The sequence below is a fragment of the Galeopterus variegatus genome, unplaced genomic scaffold (genome assembly GCF_000696425.1).
Source record: "Galeopterus variegatus unplaced genomic scaffold, G_variegatus-3.0.2 Scaffold4313, whole genome shotgun sequence".
NCBI classification, from domain to species: Eukaryota; Metazoa; Chordata; class Mammalia; order Dermoptera; family Cynocephalidae; genus Galeopterus; species Galeopterus variegatus.
The window spans coordinates 174,924-194,209 of record NW_007730424.1 but is presented as its reverse complement, the minus strand read 5'-3'; the positions used below and the strand labels follow the sequence as shown (position 1 = coordinate 194,209).

At 41.2% G+C, this 19,286-nt stretch overlaps 1 protein-coding gene across 2 annotated transcripts in view; it reads left to right on the top strand.

The window, feature by feature from the left end:
* The first annotated feature begins 418 nt into the window (after positions 1 to 418).
* Positions 419 to 19,286, top strand: part of GRIA1 (glutamate receptor, ionotropic, AMPA 1) — a 152,040-nt gene continuing 133,172 nt past the window's right edge. For both annotated transcript variants that reach the window (XM_008587235.1, XM_008587236.1), the window contains exons 1-3: positions 419 to 671; positions 3,746 to 3,930; positions 8,685 to 8,738. In XM_008587235.1, coding sequence (XP_008585457.1) covers positions 497 to 671; positions 3,746 to 3,930; positions 8,685 to 8,738 — 414 coding nt within the window. In that variant the 5' untranslated portion in view covers positions 419 to 496. The remainder of the gene's footprint in view (positions 672 to 3,745; positions 3,931 to 8,684; positions 8,739 to 19,286) is intronic.

Genomic DNA, 19,286 nt, shown 5'->3' with positions numbered 1-19,286 from the left:
TCTCCTTTAAAAAATGACCCAGTCATCTCTTTTTTACCTTAACAAGGTCATTTTAGAGACAAAGTGAGCAATATATGAAAATGCTTTTGTATACATTGTTATAATTAATAATCATGACAATATCTGGCATGTAATAGGCACCTACTAAATATTTGACTTAGACAGATGGATGGTGGGATTGGACACATGAATGTGTAAGTGGGATGGATAAATGAATAAGATGAGTAGGATGCGTGGAAAGCTGAATAGATTGGTGGATTGAAGGATGGATGGATGGATTGGTTGGTTGAGTGGGTAGATGGCCAGATGATAGACAGATGAATAGGTGATGGGCTGGATGGATGGACTAGTGGACAGATTCATTTTGGAGCCATCTGACAGCTTGTTGGCAGCATCTTCTATCCATTAATGCTTATCTTCTCCTTTTCTAGTCTGTTCCCAGTTCTCCAAAGGAGTCTATGCCATCTTTGGGTTTTATGAACGGAGAACTGTCAACATGCTCACCTCCTTCTGTGGGGCCCTTCACGTCTGCTTCATTACGCCGAGCTTTCCTGTTGACACATCCAATCAGTTTGTCCTCCAGCTGCGCCCCGAACTGCAGGATGCTCTCATCAGCATCATTGACCATTACAAGTGGCAGAAATTTGTCTACATTTATGATGCCGACCGGGGTAAGCCAACGGTTAGAAGAGGGACACTGTTGAGGGATGGAGAGAAAATTAACAGCAGAAAGGAGAATCATGCCTCACTGCCTCTCTGAAAAGCATGCGGGGATGATCTAAAATGCTTTATTTCTGTGGACTGTTTTCTTGGCAGCTAATCTCTAACTCACAGTGTGGAAACACACCCTTTGAGAGAGTAATCCTCTTAGTGCCCCATGTCACTCTGTAGCTCACCAAGCTTCCATGCCTCCTGAGTCCAGACTCAAAGCCTAAGGACCTCAGCTGAATGGCTCATGGCTCACGGCAGGTTGTTAGGAGCACAGCCTCCGGTCAGACAGACCTTGATCTGAACCGTAGGTCTTCTCCTCTCCAGCTGTTTGACTTTGGCCAGGTTCTCTGTGCCTCAGTTTCACCATTTATATCATGGGGATAAAATTCTCTGTGCCTTCATTTTCTCATCTGTATAATGAAAATAAACAGTTTCTACTTCATAAAGGTGTTGTGAAGATCGAATGAGATAATGACTAGAAAGTGTTTGTTCGGTGCCTGCAACGTAAATGCGCAGAATCCTCTCTGTGTGTTAATCATCATCATCATCATTGTCGTCATCATCCCTCTCAGGGCTTTCTAATTCTGTCTCCTTTGAATTTTACCTCATCTCACATGTTTTCTACACTTTTTTCTTCTCTATAAAGGTGTTGTGAAGATCGAATGAGATAATGACTAGAAAGTGTTTGTTCGGTGCCTGCAATGTAAATGCGCAGAATCCTCTCTGTGTGTTAGCTGCTATCATCATCATCATCATCATCATTGTCGTCATCATCCCTCTCAGGGCTTTCTAATTCTGTCTCCTTTGAATTTTACATCATCTCACATGTTTTCTACACTTTTTTCTTCTCTGTATCTTTACTCATGCTACTCCCATTTTCTGCATTGCACGTCCCTTCTCAGAGCTACATAAGTGAATTTTTCCCCTCTTTTGCAGCCTGCTCAAATCCCACTTTCTCTATTCCCTGACATCTGGAGGAGATCTCTCTTCTTATTTCTAACTCCCATAGCATTTGTCCTGTAGTGTCCTACCGTCACCTTGTATATGAAATAGTCCCGTAAGAACTTAGTCATTATTGGTGTAAATAAGTAAATAGGTCATGAAAGGCCTGGACGCTGAGACAGAGGAATATGGATTGGCGTGGTTGCCTATAGGGAGTCTTAGAAGACTTCTGAGGAGGCGGTGGCTTGTGAAATGGCTTTTCAGATAGAGTGTTATTCAGATGGGAAGGAGCCAGTAGAGGGAGAGACTAGAAGCACCGTATTTTCCCTGATTTTCCCTTCCCTCTCCCTGTTTTGATGATTTTCCTTCTCAGACAGCAGCCATTGTGGGGGTCATCTGGAGAAGGTCTTTTTCGGGACAGCTTTGCAGCATAATGAAGTTTGTAGCCTGGAAGTGGCAAAGCCAGAAAAACATGACTTAGCTTACAGAGTATCATCTCCCAGGTTGGCAGAAGTATCCACACTCTCAAAAGGGCTCCATCTACCTCAAAACTCAGAGCTTAGAGCACTGCCGCTTGCCAGCTGTGTGAACTTGGACCAATGACTAACTCTCTCTGAGCCTCAATTTCCACATCTGTAAATAAAGGATAATAATAGTGCCTACCTCACAAGATTAAGTGAATTAAAGAGAGGAAAGCTGGTAGAACAGTGCCAGATATGTAGCAAATTTGAGGCTCAAACACACCAAGTAACTTGTACTGAAAAAGAAACAAAACTAGGAAGGCATAGAAGAATCAATCTATAGGTGATTCTTGAGGACGGATACTCATGAATGGTCACTATAGAAGGGATTAGCAGTGTTACTGGGAATCAGAAATGATATAGGTACAAAAGATTGATTAATAATGTGAGAGTGAAATAATTATCTGTGACAGACAGAATGACCTTCTCCCCGCAAAATGTTCATGTTCTAATCCCTGGAACCTGCAAATATGTTACATGGCAAAGAGGAATTAAGTTTACAGATGGAATTAAGGTTGCTAATCAACTGGCCTTAAAATAGGGAGATTATCCTGCATTACTCAGGAGGGTGCAATGTTAGCACAAGTGTTCTTAAGTGTGGCAGTCAGAGGCGGAAGAGCCAGTGTCAGGGTGATGCAATGTGAGAAAGACTTAATCACCATTGCTGGCCTTGAAGACTGAAGGGGCCGTAAGCTAAGGACTGCAGGCAGCCTCTAGAAGCTGGAAAAGGCAAGAAAAAGATTCTCCCCTAAAGCCTCCAGAAGGCAACACAACCTTCTCAACACCTTAGTTTTAGACCAGGAAGACCTATCTCAAACATCTGACTTCCAGAAGTGTAAGATAATAAATTTGTGTTGTTTTAAGCCACTTAATTTGTAGTAATTTGTTACAGCAGCAATAGGAAACTAATATACCTTGTAAGTCTCAAAGATGAAACAAAACAGTATTGTGTAATGGAATCCTCCATTCATTTAGGTGTAAATCAAAAGAGAGTAGTTTAACGCATTAATTGAACACCTACTGTGTGAGAGATGAAGTATTATGTATTGAGGATATGTCAAACATTCATGAATTTGATCTACAGTTATTAGGTGTCTCTTTAAATGCCAGGTTGTCACATTTAGTAAGCAGTTACTGAATGCTCAATAATTACAGCTAACCTTTATAAAGACCTTGCAGGTATCAGACTCTATCATGTTTCAGACATTCTCATTTAATCCTCATAATAACACTGTGAGGTGGGCATTATTTACATCACCACTTTAACCTTTGAAAAAACTAAACTTTGGAGATGCTAATGAGCCTCATTTAGCCAGTAGATTGGAATTGAGCCTCAGATTATATTTTTAATCACTAATTCTACTTCCTACTATGTCCTGGAAACAGACACACAAGAGACCTACCACCTGCTCTTACAGAGTTCAGACTTGCAGTCAGAGAAAGCTGGAGCTGAGCTTGGTGGAGGGGTGGTGTTGGGGGTAGACAGAGAGGTGGGTGGCTGGTGGAAGTGGGGTAGTGACTGCCTATCCTGATGGTCTGCCATTTCTCTATCCTACTCATCCGACCTTCAGGCTTGTCCGTCCTGCAGAAAGTCCTGGACACAGCTGCCGAAAAGAACTGGCAGGTGACAGCAGTCAACATTTTGACAACCACAGAGGAGGGATACCGGATGCTCTTTCAGGACCTGGAAAAGAAAAAGGAGCGGCTGGTGGTGGTGGATTGTGAATCAGAACGCCTTAATGCTATCCTGGGCCAGGTAGTGAAGGCAGCAAGGGCTCAGGGTGGGAGTGGGAGATGACTCAGAAGAAGCTGGATTGCCTTGGGTGTGATAAAGAGGGTTATAAGGAGGGTTCTTGACTGTATGAGACTAGATGCCTTCTATCTCACATTCTGTAATTTGTAAAATTTAATTCTACAATTTTATGACATAGCACAAGCAATGCGAGCCTTGACCTAGGGCTTCAAATGGTTCACAGATCAGTTGGCCAAAAACTTACCTCCAATGTTTCCCTTTATTGTTAAAAAGAAAATTGCATTGCATTTTAGAGTTTTTGAAGTGCTATCACATTAGGAACACAGGCTGTAAAGCCAGATTCCTAGGTTCAGCTCAAGGTTCTGTCACTCACCGATCCAGCATTTGGCATCTCATCCTTTTGGCCCACTGACCTGTTTTAAGAGGTCAAGGAAGTGGCAGCCACCTCCCTTTCTACTATTTCTTTGAACACGCTCCTGTCTCTAAGAAATCAATTGATTGTATACCCTGAGAACAGGCATTGTAACCTCAACAGTTTTTAGCCAAAGATCTCTAAACTGTGGTTCCTCCCATTTGAGAACTAAAGCATGTGCCCACCACAGAATTAACAGGCATTTGTGTAGATTTCTTGTCTTTTTAAACTAAGTTTGTGTATTCAGTTAAGCTAGCAAGCAAGTAGATTTTGCAATCACTTTTGAGCATTGCCATGTAATAAAAGGTGGTACTTTTAGGTAGTTGACAACATGACAAAGCTTGTTAATGGCCCTCAAGATCCCTGGGATCCCCATTGGGAATCTCAGCATCAGCTCAGCAATCACTCAGAGGCCTTAGCAACAGAACGGGGAGAGATTTTGAAAGTCATAGATTCTTTAAGGTATTAACTGTATGTGTCCTACTTTATAAAGTGTGGTTTTGGCCTTTGCTCTTAGAAAAAGAAATACACAAAAATTGTTTCCATTGAGGTGGAAGTTCTATGGTCTGCAGTCAGGGATTTGAATTCTAGTTTTTCAGTTAGGCAATATATGATAATGGTTACGAGCAGAGACTGTGGAACCAGACTGGATGAGGTTCAAATCCCAGCTCTAGTATTTATTTACTAACTTTGTGACCTTGGGCCAGGTTTTCTTGTTTTTTGTTTTGTTTTGGTTTGGTTTTGGCTGGCCAGTACAGAGATCGAACCCTGGACCTTGGTGTTATCAGCACCACACTCTAACCAACTAAGCTAACTGCCAGCACTGGGTTTTTAATCTTTCTCCATCTCAGGTTCCTGATCTGTAAAATGGGCATCATCATCATCATCATAATAATAGCCACCTGGAGAGGGCTCTTGTGAGAATTAAAAGAATCAGTACATGTAAAGCACTTAGAACAAAGCTTACCCCACAGTAAGTGACATATGTAAACATTTGCTTATTTTTGCTATTTATAGTGCCAACTAGTACTGGCTTCTTGCGTTACTCCCCTCCTTGGACATAAGTATATTCATCTGTAAAATAGAAATAAAGTTCCTCTCCTGCAAAACTGATAAAAAGATGAGATGAGATAGGAAATGGAGAAAGCACTGAATGATAGTGAGGTACTCTTAATAGACTGATGACTTGTCCTGTATTGTTCTGTGGTATAGACAACAGACATTGCTATTTTTTGACTGCTTAAGGTATACCAGACACTATGCCGAGCCCTTTCTGTGCATAATCCCATGTCATCCTCACGTCAACTCTATAAAACAGCTTCGATCAAATCGCATTTCACAGATGAAAAAAAGAAGGATCATACTTGCCTAAGATCTCACAGCTAGCATATAAGAAAAGCAGAAAGTCCCCTCCTAAAAATGCAACTTTTCTGCCTCTGCCTTCTGTAGCTACCTCCTCTGTCAAAGAATAAACTAGTATTTTATAAGGAAGTGGTTTGTTCATGTGGGTATTTTAGATCGTAGCATGTTAATATCATGTTTTTAATTGTGTCATTCTTGTGTTTTGAAAAATGAGTCCAAAGAGTTGAAAGGATCTTACAGACCACTTGATTTATTGCTTATGCTCACATTTACAGATGGGATGACCGATAGTCAAATGGATTGAATAATTTGCCTTGGGCTCAGACAACTAGTTAGTGAAAATGATGAGTCTACAACTTACATCTCTGACTTGCCATCTGACCCTCTTGGCATCATCCTACATTATCAAACACTCAGTAACTGGGGTCTCTCCAGTCTATTAAAAATCATTCTGCCTAACCTAAGGAAGGAGACAGAGACATTGATTGCAGATTCCAAATAGGAAATTAATTGCCTATCTCTGTCTCCAGCTCCCCCCTCCTCAACTAGAATGTAAGCTCTATGAGGCCAGGGAGTTTTGTTTTGTTTTCTTCCCTGATGTATCCACAGTGCCTTGAACAGTGCTTGGCATCTAGTAAGTAGTCAATACATATTTTTGAGTGAATTGAAAGAATAAAGAATTAATGAAGGCCCTAAGAAAGATCCCAAATGTGAGATGGGTCTGTATCTCTACAGGTAGCCATTGTCTCCACAAGAGCCTTTAATCTGGAGGGAAGGGCATGTTGGAGGCTCAGAGGGGATGTGAGAACTGAGGTTCGCGGTATGGCTTAGCATCCATTGGAGATGATGGCAGAGAGTTGAACACACGATCGTGAATATCCTTGGAAACCATTCTAAACAGTTTGGGATTTATTCTGTAAGCAATGTGGAGTCACTGCAGATTTGTGAGCTGAGAACAGGGTTATTAGAATATAATGTTCTATCAATATATAAAACAACAAATAATATAACACAGTCTTTAAGTACAGAAAAAGTTAGAAGTGAGAGTAGACCAGGACATCTCGGGGCTATCCATCACATTGCCCTTTTTATTGACTTCGTGGTGCTTCTCACCTGCTGAAACCTTGTTCGTTTATCTGTTCATGTATTTACCATCTGGCTCCCTACTGAAAGCTCAGCTCAGTGAGAGCCTGGGGAGTTTGCCTCACTTGTTCAATACTGTGTCCTGAGCACATAGCACAGGCATTTATATGTTTACCTATTTATTATGGATCTCCTCCCAGTAAAGTGTAACATCCAGGGAAGCAAAACTATGCTTGTTTCACTTTATACTATGTTGCTAGCACAGTGCTTCATACGTCGTAAGCACTTAATAAATATTTGTGAAATATAGTAAAGGAGAGAAAGTAGGTCAATGGATAGGTAGGTGAATAGATGGCTGGGAAGGTTAATAATAGGTTGAACCATATGAAATTGCTAAGTTTTACTGGTCAGAAGACATCAGTTATTGGCTGTTTCCTATGTTTCAATCCCTACTTTCATCCTGCAGGGACTATACTTCTCCATTGTCTGAATGTGATGGGCTTTGAAATATCTTTTATTTGCTGTTTTGTGTATATTAGAAGCTAAATAGGTTTTTGATAAAGGTATCTCATTGTTGAAAGGGCAGCAAACCGTTTGACAAGATGATGAAAAAGTAATGAATTATTAATAAAACTATCATCCCAATAGTATTTGAGCTCCATGGTCTGGAATTTCACAATCACTGTTTCAGAACATTCATTGTATGCACGTGCATTTAATTATTTCCCACATTAAAAAAAAAAGTGAGCCATTGTGCACATACATCCAATTAAGTATATGTCTGAATATGGATTTTAATAACCTTGAAAATTTATTCAATTAGAAAAAAAGCCCAAGTGCTTCTCATATGTTTTATGCCTCCTTGCAAGAGTGCATGGAAAGAGGCATCGAGCAGGGTATACTAATCCCAATTTGATGATTAAAATAACAATAAGGAAATAGATCAAGTTAATTTGCAGGCTGAGCTAGGGCTAGAAAGGTCTGCGGTCTTAACTGTTCCTGACTAGATGGTATGTCTGATTGCCCAAGCAAATCCCTGGATAGTTGTTGCAACAAATATCTTTCCTGCCTCCAATCATTAGGGACAGTCTGCATTCAGATTGGAAGGGTGTTTGGGGACCCTGTCTTTTAGTAATTAACCATAATCAGGCATCAGATGGAAAAGCCCACAATAGTCAGGTCCTAACATTGCTACCAGACTACTATGGGATCTGGGCAAATCACTTCCTCTCTTTGGGCCTCAGCTTCCCATCTGTACATTGAAGGGTTGGACTAGATGATCCTGACATTGCCTTCCAGCTTCCAAGTTGAATGATCCATTAATGTCTGAGTACCCAACTGGCTTAGGGAGGAAGGCACAAAATTTAGGAAAAGAAAGAATAGCATCTTCATACGGTTCATGCAAGGAGCTGAAGATTGAGAACTGGAGTGGAATCATCCACCTGCCCATCTGACCATCCACTCATCTGTCCATCCAAGCACTGATATTGTCATGACAGTGACAGAAGATTCCATGCAACAAAAGAGTCCCACCTACGGAAGAATGTCTGTGTACGAGGAAGGCTTTATGGAAGGAGTGCAGTATTTTGGCTGGGTCCTTGGGGTTATGATAATACCACTCTACCTTTGGAATCAGGCAAAACTGATTTCAAATCCTGCATCTGCCACTTAATAGCTGGGTAGCCTTACAGAATTATTTAACCACTCTATGCCTATTCCTCATTTGCAAAATAAGGATACCAACAACATCACTATCATTGGATGGTTGGGATATTGTAGTTGAGTACTTCAGATAGGGCAGGGCATGTTGTAAGCACTCAATGTCAGTTGCTATTATTACTATTGTTGTAGCTTCAATTGTTAGTATGATTGATGAGTCCCCTCCCATCATGTTTTGTAGATCATAAAGCTGGAGAAGAATGGCATTGGCTACCACTACATCCTTGCAAATCTGGTGAGTACAGCTCTGCAGGCTCTCCACTCTGGGCCTTTCCATGTTTGGGCCCTAACTTGCTTCTGCGGTCTCTACTTGATGCGAATTGCACGGGTGTCAGGGGCAGTGCAGAGCTTCAATACTAAGACTTGGCAATACTAGATTTACCATTTTTCCTCCACGTCCCACTTGTCAAATCACTGCACACTGTTTGTAAACTTTTAACCTTCTTTGGAAGCGAGCGTGCTTGTGGGCAAGGTTTGCTCAGTCATCACAATTCCAGCTTTAATTGGCTCTGCTCGTTGGCAATAAGGACAAAATCACCACATCTTTGAATGGATACAAGATGTCTTGATCCCACTGTTTTTGGCCCCTATTTGGACCCCAATGATACTTTTACTGTTTATAAATAAAAATACTCAAATCATAATTACACTAGTATTGACAAATCCTTAACCAGAAAAAATTTTCCAGCATGAAAAATATTATGTCAATTTAGTTTTGATTCACTTTTCTACATGGTATACACAAGCCTGTCTTCTTTTTTTGTTTGTTTGTTTAATTTGTCTTCATTTTAATGTACTGCAGTTCTTGATATCAGGTGCAATTATTTTCCATGTTACAAGGAAGACTTGACTCATCAAATCATTCTTTGTGCATATTAAATTTTACCTAGTAGCATGTGCCATTATGAGATTTCTTTTGTGACCATTATTTCTGTCAAGTTTGTTTTATCTGGGTCATGTTTTACACATCTACTTTTCTTATCATGAAGTTTAATTCTTCCAGCTGGTTTTTTCTAAGGCCAAATGTAATTTTCTTTTGTGTTTAGTCCCATTTTTAAAGGCTTTATTGAGATGTAATCACATACAATTCACCCATTTAAAATGTACGATTTAATTGTTTATAATATATTCACAGGGTTATGAAACTATCATCACAATCTTATTTTAAAACTTTGTTTTAAGGGGGGGAAAGAGAAATTGGTAAAGGGACATGAAAATCAACCACATTGTATATTGATAAATTAAAATAGTAAAGAAAGAAAGAAAGAAAATAAAACGTTGTTTTACCCCCAAAAAGAAGTCTTTTACCCATTAGCAGTCACTCCCCACCACCCTTCAAGCTTCCCCAGCCCTGGGCTACTACTAATCTACTTTCTATTTTGATGTATTTGCCTATTCTGGAAATTTAATTTAAATGGAATTATGCAATATATGGTCCTTTGTGACTAGCTTCTTTCACTTAGCATAGTATTTTCAAGGTTCATCCATGTTGTAGCATGTATCAGTACTTCGTTCCTCTTAATTGCCAAATAATATTCCATTATGGGTGGATATCACATTTTGTTTATTCATTCAACAGTGTTAGATTGACATTTAGGTTGTTTTCACTTTTTGGCTATTACGAATAATGCGGCTATGAACATTGATGTACAAGTTTGTCTCTTCAATATATACTTTGGGAGTGGAATTGCTGGGTTATGTGGTAACTCTATGTTCAGTGTTTTGAGGAACTCTATAATTTTTTTCCAAAGTGGCTGCATCTCCCAACATATTTTAATCAATAACAGATTTTCCCATGTGATAGTTTGAACAATTATCAGTTTCTCTTAATGGTAGCTTTTTCTACAAAGTTTGTTTATTATCCTAGCCTGTTTTTGCAGTTTTCCATGTTTCCATTAAGATGTGACTTTTAGCTTTTTATCTGTAAGAAATTTTCGATTTCAACCTCACCAAACTGAACATATAACCATGTTCAGTTTTAGCCATGTTATTTTGTGTTGATTATTTTTTTGAGGAATATTAGTTATTAATTGAACAAAATATCAAAAAGGTTATTCATAGAACTAAAGCACAAGATCTGGGGTCATGGATCTAAAAATGGGACCAAAGCATCCTTTATATTCTGTCCTTCTTTCTGACCTGATCTCCAGTCTTAGATAGAGCCTTGCTTTACCCTTCTCTCCCCTTCAAAACTTCTGTCTTGACTGTCCCAGTATTTCAGAGTCAGGACTGGAGATAAGAAAGGTTTATTGAGATAGGTTAATTTAGACCCAGCTGTTAATGGTTAAATATGTTACTTTTCTCATAGGTATTTGCATTTTAAATGAGTGGTGGCTGTCCAGACTCTTTTGGGGAACCAAGAGTCTCACCCCCAAAAGACCATTTCCATCTCTCACATCCCAGGTCCTCAGTGCTAGAAGGGATTTGGGGAAGTCAGCTCCATCTAAATCTCATTTGTTTGTAGGGAAACAGAACCAGCAAGGGGCTGTGACTTGGTCTGGGTTACACAGCGAGTCAGCGATGGAGCTAGGCCTAGCACCAAAGGTAGCGGGCAGCATCCAGTGCCTTTTCCACTACTCCAGGACATCTGTCAGTAAGACCATGTGGGCACCGTGCTGCTTGAGAATACACAGAACAAGGGTGGGGACATACATAATTAGCTCTCTTGGGTGAAATAGAAATTACACATCAGTGGCCTTAGAGCCACTGGAAGACGCCAGGTAATTACATTGCCAGCCTCCATCTGTTGGCCAGTGAGTGGGCACCGTGCTGCTTGAGAATACACAGAACAAGGGTGGGGACATACATAATTAGCTCTCTGGGGTGAAATAGAAATTACACATCAGTGGCCTTAGAGCCACTGGAAGACGCCAGGTAATTACATTGCCAGCCTCCATCTGTTGGCCAGTGCCCCCTTAGTCACAGCATCACCAATTCAGCCCCTTGGGTTGCTATATCCTTCTGATCTGCATTTTTCTTCTTCTGACCTAATGAGCTCTCAAATCCTTACAACTGCCAGCTAATAGGATGCAAATTGCATATACCATCCAAATACAAAAGACTTGCATGTTCCAATAGATTAGTTGATAATTAGGCTTCAAATTACTAATTAATTCAGTTTGAAACATAGTCGAGTGTGTGGTGTATTTTCTTCCCCCTTCAGAGGAATAACACAATTTATAAGATGATAATTTTTAGAAATTCCACCACATAATTAGCCTACTGCTGCATGGAACTGACCTTCTCCTTCAGAGTGTTTGTGATTAGGATGTAATTATAGAGTTAGCGACCATGGAAGATTTTTGAAGGTTTAACAAAAGGTTGGAGCTACACTTTTATTTTGCAGTTCTTTCTGTCCCTTTTGGAATGCATGAGCTACAAAGTAGCCAGCAGTTTTCTTCTAGCAGATCACTTTGGAGGGATGCTTTCGGGGTTCAAATAGCAACCTTTGGAGGGCTGCCGGAAGAGAGGAAGGAAGGAGATTGTGGGTCAGAGAGGAGAGATAATGGACAAGGAGTCAAAAAAAAAAAATCTTGCTTTTTGTCCAGATGCCACCCTTTGCTAGCTTTCTGTTCTTGGGCAACTCTCCAGCCCTTAGTTTCCTCATCTGTCAATTGGGAACAATAGTTCCTGTTCTACCCACTCATATAGTGTCACTGGGGAGACCAAATATGTTGCCAAATGCCATCATGCTTTAAAAAGTTAAAAATGTTCAGCACAGGTGGAGAAGTCTTACTTCATATATTAAATTCACCCATCTGTACATATTGTGTGTATGTATCCGTGTATGTATATATATGCTTGCATATGTATTTATACTTTATATATACTTGATAGGATAGATGTGTATGAATATTTCCATACCATCAGTATGTCCATAAAGTGAACTTGAACCATCCACAAATTGGAAAGCTGTGCCACTATTTTTTGTCGATACGCCTAGGCTCTGGAACCCACTGGAACACAAAGCTATCCCATCTGGCCACTAGTGCTCCACCAAATCCCAGCACTGACTCTGCAGGTACTCCCTGGTCTGAAATTGTGGTTATATCAGATATCTGCCAGCCAGAGCCCTCCAGAGTTATAGCTCTTATCTTTGTGACCCAACAGCGGCAAATCTTAGACCAAACAAATGTTTCTCAAAGTGCAGGACCTGTGGTCCCTGTAATATATCTGCAGAGCCAGTTCAGAAAACACAGCACTAACAAGTAAATGCTTCAGTGCCATTGTGATTGCAAATGTGAATACCAGAGCCATGGAGCAAATGACCAGATTATTAATATTGACAATTAGAAATTTATTGGAATAAAGGCATATTTTTTAAAAGTCTTGAAGAGAACTAGCGGATCTCTGAGAATTTATGCAGGGCCTAACAGACCCCAGTTGGAGAAATATTGAAGTTGTTGGACAACATTGACCAGCGTAGACCATGTGGTACCTTTTGGAAGACTAATAACAGTAATAATATCAATCTCTTCCATTTCAAACCATATTATAGCTTATGTGACATTTTTGCATATTCCCACCACTGGGTTTTGAAAGTCAGAATACGCCTGTGAAGTAAGCAAGGTAGAATTCATCATCCCCACTTTACAGATGTGGGAACTGAGTCTCAGAGACTTCACACAACTGAGCTGCAGAGGAGGAAGGCAGGAACCTAATTAATGGAGTTTGGCTGTCAGGAATATGACAGAAACCAAGTGACGTGGGCATAAGGATTGGTGATCAGGCTAACCTGATGCCAAGCTACTGAACTAGAATTTCTTAAACCCCTAGTAACAATGGGAATAATTTTTATAATTCATTGATTGCTATGTTTTAGACTCTGTGATAAACACTTAAATGTGTATCACTAAATACTTACAACAGCCCTTGAGCTTGTTAAAGAAACTGAGGCTCAGGAAGGTTAAGTGAGTTTTCCAAAGTCACAAGGTTTTTAAAGTGATGGAGCTGGGCCTCCCATCCGGGATCATAAAACCCTAAAGTCCGTGTTCTTACTTCTGTGCCATGTGACTGCTGAGCAGGGAGAGTTGGGTAAGATGCTCAGGAAAAGGAGGGGGTTGTCCTGGACAAGAGAACTTCAGTTTAAATCTTGTCTGTAATGGCAGTGATAAACCTGGAATTCAAATTCAGGCTCCCACAACTCCCACCGGACACCTTTTTCATTATACAGTGATGGAATTTCATTAAAATTATAATTTCTAGTGTGAGAGAAGTTGAGGGAGAAATGGTGGGGTCAGGCCATCCCAGGTCTCACTAGGGTACTTGGGGACCAGGGCAGTCAGCCATTTCCACATGAGGTTGCAGATTAACTCCTGTGGAATGTTAGGGTTGGAAGTTTTGGTCCATGTGGCAGCTAGTCCAAGCCCCCAGCTCTGTTCCACTTTCTTTCTGCTGGATGAGCCCCAAGAAGAAACTGTTCTTTAGTCTCCCTGCTCCCCTATGGTGAGAAATCTGTTAACCTCCTTCTGTAAGGCTGAGCTTACCCACTTTGTTCAGTGCCTCTCTTCCTTTTGTCTCAGTGCCACACGCAGTCACATTTGGTTTCTGCATCCTCCAGTTAAGCAGCTGGTATAGTAGTTTGGAAGGCTCTGGGGTCAGACAGGCCTGGGTTTTAATTCTGGCTTTATATTTATTAGCCATGTGACATTAGTTCATTTACTTGCCCTTTCTGAGCTTCCATTGCCTCATCTCTAAAAAAAGAATAATAACATTATTTACCTCCTCATGGGGTGTTATGAGAATTCAGTGAGATAATGTATATGAAATGCTTATAGTAATGCATGGCCCCAAATAAGCACTCAATAAATGTTGGTAATTATTACCATAAGAATCATCACCATTGTCATCATCAGTATCATTATAGGAGAAGGAAGTGAAGAAAGAAGACATTTATGTCTGGGGACGAGATATTAGCTTTAAGGTCCCTCTGCCTCCTCCCAGTCTAAATTTTCTCTACCTGTTTTATGCTGCCATAGCCCCAGGTATTTTTCTCTTACTGTAATTGAGATTAGACAACTGATTTACTTTTATATAATATCTTTCTCCCTGTTTGTCTGTAAGCTCCTGGAGGAAGGATCGTGCCTGCCTTGTTCACTGTTGAATTCCCAGTCCTGTTTTATGCTGCCATAGCCCCAGGTATTTTTCTCTTACTGTAATTGAGATTAGACAACTGATTCACTTTTATATAATATCTTTCTCCCTGTTTGTCTGTAAGCTCCTGGAGGAAGGATCGTGCCTGCCTTGTTCACTGTTGAATTCCCAGTCCTGCAAAGTGAATTGCATGTAACAGGTGTTCTTTAAAGAGTCAGTGAATGAACAGATGAGTGAAATGGCTTCTTGGGAAATAAACAACATTTGCACCTACACGTCACATACACTTAAAGACAAACTCCTCATGTATGTGCTAAAAGAAGCAGAGATAGCAGAAATATGAATCCAGTTATGCATATGCAAATTAGTAGGTAGAGATGGGCCTAAAAAGGTTTCTAACCCACTTCCCATAAGGGCCAGAATCTCATTTACAACATCCCTAACAGAAGCCCATCCATCTGGTTCCTGCTTGAATAATACCCAGTGATGGGGAACTCATATCTCTGAAGCATTCCTTTATCTTCTCAAAGCCTCTGACAGTTTCCACAGTCTTCCTCGAACAGGACACAGTCTGTGTTCTGCTCACCCTGGGTCACCTTTTCATCTCTTTTGGTTCTACCCGCCCATGGGCTTTTGCAGACTGTGTCTCCTGCCCTTCCACGAAGCAGCCTTTGAGTGTTTGGAAACGGCTACCCTGCTTGCTCTTTGATGTTTGCTCCTCTGGTCTGAACACCTTCCAGTTCCCCCAGTGCCCTCACACAGGATGTGATTCTTACAGCTGACCAAACGACCATCCATTGTGTACCAAGCACTGTGCCAGACCCATGCCTGTGCCTGGCACTGTGCTGGGCCCATGCAAGAGGCACTAAGAAGCACAGGCTTAACTTTTGTCCTGGAAGCAGTGTGTTCCTGTCTTCCAGGTAGATTGGAACATGTAAATAAAGTTCTAAAAAGAATGCTAGAGAAAACCACAGCCTGTGACAGTAATGCAAGCCCCATAAATGGCCACCTGAGCTGTCAGAGTATGGCAATCATAGGCTAGAGAGGCTGCAAGGAGTCTGGGGAGGATCATGATGCCACATCCACATGGCCAGCAGTTGTGTGAAGAGTCTGCCCTCGCTCTGGTTTGAAGAATCCAACAGAGTTGGAGCTGAAGGATCCCTATCAGCTGATCCCACCCAGCCCCTCATTTTACGAAATGGACACACAAGGCCCAGAAAAGGGAAGTGATCTGTCTGAGGCCACAGAAGTTAAACAGCAGAGCTGGACTAGGATTTGGAGCAATCATTTGCTCCATCTTTATTGATTCTTTCCTCCCACCTGCTGCCTTTCTCTTTATTTTCACAATGTTCCTATATGCCTCTCTGTGTGTGTGCACACATGCAAGCAAGCATACACACATACAAAAGAGAGAGAGGCAGAGACAGAGAGACCAAGAAGCTCAGAAGCACCCCCTTCTACTCTCTGTGCCCCTTTTAGAGTCTTTCTTTGGTGTGTGCACACATGCAAGCAAGCATACACACATACAAAAGAGAGAGAGGCAGAGACAGAGACCAAGAAGCTCAGAAGCACCCCCTTCTACTCTCTGTGCCCCTTTTAGAGTCTTTCTTTATTGGCAGGGCTCATTCCACCTTCCCCTTCTTCCTCCCACACAGCCTTCCCTCTCTCCCTCTCTCTTCCCCTCACTCTTCTGGAACAGTCAGAACACAAGATCACTTTATAGTCATGAGAGCTGACACTGCAGAGAGCATCTGGAAGGAAAAGGGGTGTTGGATGGGAAAAAAGACAAATCCCAGATGCCAAAGATTGCTCTCCTCCTAGGGGCTCCGAGAATCCCATCAGACAAGGCAGAGTTTATGTTACTATTTGCACTCATCCCCTATCCTCTAGGATAATGCATTGTAGAGACCCCTGAGGGTTTCTGCATTCCTCCAAGAAAGGTGAGATTATAGTCCCATTTTATGAGTTAGGAAAATGAAGTTCAAGCTGTTGAAAGACCTTTTTTAAGGTCATGTGACTAAAACTAGAATTTGAACTCAAACCTCTCCAATTCCAAAGACTAGGCTAGTTCTCCATTGGGTCACACTGCCCAAATGAGGGAAATTATTGCAACTCTTTAGACTGGTGTTATAATTGAGCAAAGCCAAAAAATAAACTCCTTTCCTCCTGAAACTTCCTGGGTTCAAATTCTGGCTCAGCCACTTACTAGCTGTGTGTCCCTGGGTAAGTCACTTCACCTCTTTATACCTCAATTTCCTCATCTGTAAGTGGGAATATTAATATGTACTTCACAAAATAAAGATAAAATAAGTTAACTTATCTAAAGTTTTAGAACAACAAGTAAAATAGAAGTCCAGGGTCCTATCCGAACTTTGCCCTGACTTATTATTTGTGCAAATCATTTTTTCCAAGAGGTCTGTTTGTTCAAGATTTGGCTCAATGTTTTCAAAAGAAATAAATTTATCCAAAAAACTTTCCCAACTGTGCAATTTAGGGTTCTAGTTTTTCTGACTCTCTCTGCAGTCCAGAAGTATCAAAACAAAAAAAAAAATCTCAAAGCCACATTGGCTTCCTTATTATAAGGATGAGGCTGTTCCAGGTATTCTCAAGCACACTGTGTTTGTATCCATTGATCTTACAAACCATGCACACCTTGGCTGATTTTTTTTTCTTTTTTCTAAATAGACTTTTTTTTACTTTTTTTGGGGGGGAGGCAGCTGGCAGGTACAGGGATCAAACCCTGGACCTTGGTGTTATCAGCACCATGCTCTAACCAACTGAGCTAACCAGTCTATTCTCAAGCACACTGTGTTTGTATCCATTGATCTTACAAACCATGCACCCCTTGGCTGATTTTTTTTTCTTTTTTCTAAATAGACTTTTTTTTACTTTTTTGGGGGGGGAGGCAGCTGGCAGGTACAGGGATCAAACCCTGGACCTTGGTGTTATCAGCACCATGCTCTAACCAACTGAGCTAACCAGTCAGCACCTATCCTTGGCTGATTTGGAATGGCCCTTTCCCCCCTGGGTCAGTGTCCTGTGGACCATTTCAGATATGCAAGGTAGTGGTGGTTGCTCTGCCACAGCATGGAAACCTCTTGCCACCACCAGTTTAGAAGCAGGAGGGACCCCCCCAACCAGCACCAATTTTGGTAGGTGGTTGGGGTGATGTGTGACTAGAAGGATTCAGTCCTTGTTTCCTTACCTGCCCTCTTTTTAAGACAGAAAAGTAGATAATATAGTGGGAGGGAAATGGAACCCCAGGAGACATCAGGCTATAGGTTAGTTAGTACTTACTATATGCCAGGGTCTGTTCTAAGACTTTGGCATATCACACAGTTAATCCTCACAAAAGCTCTATGAGATAGGTATTATAATAAGTCTTATTTTGCAGCAAATGATACTAAGGCACAGAGAGGCTTTGTAGCATGCCCGAGGTCACACAGCTAGAAGTGGTAGAACTGAGATTTGAATCCAAGCTGATGTATACAGGCAGTTCCTGCAACACGCTGTCCTCTGTTGCTCTGACTCTGAACTTCAAAGCATGCACAGTGTTCTTCCCCATCCTTCTCACCCAACCTAAGGCTCGTTTTCTTTCAGGCTCCATTATGCCGCTAGGCAGCCTTCCCTGAGCTCCAGGGTCAGGTTTGGGTCCATTTATTTTGCTCTATAATTCCTTGAGTGATTTTGGCCTTTCTCACTAGGCCTTAAGTAACTTGAAAGCAAGTCTTCTGTGCTACATCCCCGTGTCTGGAATGTGCTTGGTGATATTAAGCACTCATGAATGAATGAGTGAATGGATGAATAAATGACTAAAATATTTCTTTCCTTATTCCCAGTAGGTTTCAAATTTATCATATGTTTGGACTTCCATTCATTTTTTCACCAAGCATTCAATGGATGCGTACTATATGTGAGGCTATTAAGAATGTAGAAGCTGGCATTTCTTCAAAAGCTGGGTTTGCTATGAGTCCTTGACTCACCTTCCTTGGATAGGAAGATTTTGATTATGAACAGGCAAGATGCTATTAGTTTCAGGTCCACCAGGAGCTCCAGCCATAGAGGCCTGCCTCATCCCAGGAAACTTTGAAAGGCTGACCTTTGAATTGACCTTTGGCTATTGCTCTGAGGTGTTCCTGGTCAGGTGTTACCTCTGACTGCAACCAGTTAAAGCAGAGGTAAGATGAAGGGAACACATCCCAGGTTAGGGAATCTAAACCCAGTCCAGACACCTCTGCAGCCTTGCATCGACAGTCCAGTCTAGGGATCCCTGACCTTCTGCCACAAAGTGCCAGCATTATCCTAAATCCCAGGACTTAGAGAAATGGGTCTGTGAGACCCTGCCTAACTTTTACAGTGCTTTGTAAATAATGGACACCTGAGTGAAGAGGTATGTCTGTTGGTGTGTTTGCAGACATCCAAGTGTGCAGGTACCTGCCTCACTGGTTTCAAATGTAATTGGGTAAGTCAACACTAATGCTTTTTTCCCCAGCATGGATGGTGTTTTAGCTGATTTAAGCACAGCCGTAATGTCTTATTGACTTTGTGGGAACCAAATAAGCCTGTGTGTTACCAGGAATTATATAAGGTAAGGACACCTTAAAGGTTTGGTTGGCATGTGTCTAAAATAGGAAAATGTGATGACTTTTATGCAGAGACATGGGTATCTGAGAACACAATTAAGTCCTCA